Source organism: Nasonia vitripennis, assembly GCF_009193385.2.
Source record: "Nasonia vitripennis strain AsymCx chromosome 3 unlocalized genomic scaffold, Nvit_psr_1.1 chr3_random0006, whole genome shotgun sequence".
Classification (NCBI taxonomy): domain Eukaryota; kingdom Metazoa; phylum Arthropoda; class Insecta; order Hymenoptera; family Pteromalidae; genus Nasonia; species Nasonia vitripennis.
Window position 1 is genome coordinate 173,206 of NW_022279625.1, and position 2,680 is coordinate 175,885.

Below are 2,680 nucleotides of genomic sequence, written 5' to 3' on the forward strand. Positions count from 1 at the left end.
CGTTGGTGCTCGCCGAGGCTGAAGAACGTCAGTTCCAACAGGCTACCTCTTACCATATCTGCAAGAAGCCATTCTCTGAGCAGCAGACGAAGGTGCGCGACCACTGCCACTTAACTGGACGTTACCATGGAGCTGGCCATCAGGGATGCAACATGAACTTCAAGGACTCACGCTTCATCCCGGTCATCTTCCACAACCTCACCGGATACGACTCGCACTTCATCACCAAGGAGATCGCCACCGCTGCAAACTTCAAGGATCGCTACATCTCCTTCACGAAGTTTGTGGACGGAAGCGAGATCAGCTTCCGCTTCCTGGACTCTTCATGGCGTCATCCCTCCAGAAGCTAGCCTCTTACCTCGACCATCTCGATATCGCTAAGCAAGTATTCGAGGAAGATGGCTACTCAAGCGAGCAGATGGAGCTTCTCACACGTAAGAGAGTATTTCCCTACGATTACGTCTCCAGCTTTGACAAGATAAAGGAGACAGAGCTCCCCTCGCAAGCCGACTTTTTCAAAGCGGTATAGAGGACGCCGACTATGTGCATGCGCAGAACGTCTGGCAGCGCTTCGACATCCCAAGCCTCGGCGACTACTCCGATCTCTACCTGAAGACGGATGTACTGTTGGCTGGTGTGTTCGAGAAATTCCGCTCAACATGTCTCGAAGCGTAAGGTCTCGACCCCTGAGTTGGAACTCCTCACGGACATAGACATGCTCTCGTTCGTTGAGGGAGGTATTCGGGGTGGTGTAAGCCAGTGTTGCAATCGCTATGGAAAAGCGAACAACCAATACATGAGCGAGGGCTACAACCCACTGGAGGAGTCAAAGTACCTCATGTACTATGATGTTAATAACCTCTATGGTCGGGCAATGACGCAGTCCTTACCCTATAGAGGTTTCCAATGGGTTGACAACATGGACACTCGTGCCATCTCCAGCATCGATCACAACAGACCAGCCACTCTGCCCCGAACACCGAGCTGCGCCTGGTTCGAAAAAGCAGAAGCTCATGGCCACCTTACATAACAAGGAGCGGTATGTGATACACTACCGTGTCTTGAAGCAGGCTCTGAGTCATGGGCTGGTCCTACGCAAGATCCGCAGGACCCTGCGTTTCAACCAGAAACCATGGATCAAGCCATACATAGACCTCAATACTGAGAAGCGCAAACAAGCGAAGAATGAGTTCGAGAAGCTCTTCTTCAAGCTTCTCATTAACGCGGTCTGCGGGACCATGGAGAACGAGCGCAAGCGAGTCGACGTGAAACTCATCAACAAGTGGGAGGGTCGGTATGGCGCTGATAGCCAAGCCGAACTTCCACAGCAGCTCGATCATCTCGGAGAACCTCGTAGCGATCCTGCTCACCAGGACGGAGATCAAGATCCGCAAGCCCATCTATGTGGGTCTCTGCGTCCTTGATCTATCAAAGATCAACGTGTACGAGTTTCACTACTCATAAATGTGCGAGCACTACGGTGTGGGGTGTAAACTCCTCTACACCGACACCGATAGCCTCATCTACGAGGTCCGAGGTAGCGACGTCTACGAGGCGATGAAGGAGGACATGGCGAGATTCGACATCAGCGACTACCCCGAGGATAAATAATTCGGGATGCCACGCCAGAACAAGAAGGTTCTAGACGTAATGAAGGACGAGTGTGCTGGCAGCGTGATGGTGGAGTTCTTCGGCCTGCGCAGTAAAATGTACTGCGTGCGCGTTGACGGCCAATCAGGGCTCCATCAAGAAGGCGAAGGTCGTCAAGTATCCCGTGGTGAAAAACCGGATCGAGCACGAGGACTACCATCACTGCCTATTCGACCAGGAGATACTCGTCCGCCAACAGCAGAATATCCGCTCAAGGAAACACCATGTCACAGCGGAGAAGCAGAAGAAGGTTGCGCTCAGCCCCCACGACGACAAGCGCGAGCTAGTGTTCGGTCAGACCGATACCCTGCCGTGTGGGCACTACAGTCTCCAAGCGTGCGAGGTGGCATTATCAGAGGGCGCCAAGATCTGCCCCTGCAACGAGGAGGATGGGGAGCAGGCAAGCAAGAGACCGAGGCTAGCATAGGTAAGTCGTAATCTACTTTACCGACTGTAGTTCGATACTAACCTTATCTCTTGTTTCAGACGCAGCCTTAGGAGAAGAAGAAGAAACGGAGGGATAATTTCAAGTTGGTTGTATCTCACGGGTGGGGGCGTGGTTGGGGCCCCCACCACACCAAAACAACAAGTTGTTACTTGCTCAAGCTCTCTACACGTTCCAACACGAAGCTCTCCAATTGGTCGAGCAGTGGCGGCGGCACGAGTAGTTGTAGTGGGGAGACTGGTACATAAGACGATGAGGCGGACTGAGGAGATTATTCAATCGAGCGAACATCTACAGGTATCAATCACCAAGTATTCTCCAAAAACCAGATATGGTCCGAAGCTTGTAGCTAGACTGGATGAATAGTTCCAGATACTCCTCCCAGGACGGGTATCTAACGCTCTCAACAATGATGAGGGTATGTTCAACCAGCTGACTGAAGCTGCCAATAAGCTGAAGTTAAACATTACTTATCTTGGTAACAACGGTGTGCAGTTTGGGTAATGTGTAAGTGTGTGGAGATAACGGAGAGGTAGTACATGAAGTTGGTTATACCTCACGGGTGGGGGCGTGGCTGGGGGGGGG

General features: G+C 52.1%; 1 protein-coding gene across 1 annotated transcript; it reads left to right on the top strand.

Moving 5' to 3' along the window:
• The first annotated feature begins 1,538 nt into the window (after positions 1-1,538).
• On the top strand, positions 1,539-2,203 carry LOC116738657. Its single transcript, XM_032601819.1, has 2 exons — positions 1,539-2,077; positions 2,137-2,203. The coding sequence occupies exons 1-2, from the start codon at positions 1,618-1,620 to the stop codon at positions 2,172-2,174; spliced, it is 498 nt and encodes a 165-aa protein (XP_032457710.1). The 5' UTR covers positions 1,539-1,617; the 3' UTR covers positions 2,175-2,203.
• Positions 2,204-2,680: the final 477 nt, after the last annotated feature.

Excerpts from the sequence above, each read along its gene's own strand:
- LOC116738657 (XM_032601819.1), top strand. The coding sequence starts at position 1,618 with ATGCCACGCCAGAACAAGAAGGTTCTAGACGTAATGAAGGACGAGTGT. Across the intron at positions 2,078-2,136 it reads AGAGACCGAGGCTAGCATAG|ACGCAGCCTTAGGAGAAGAA; the intron begins GTAAGTCGTAAT and ends CTCTTGTTTCAG.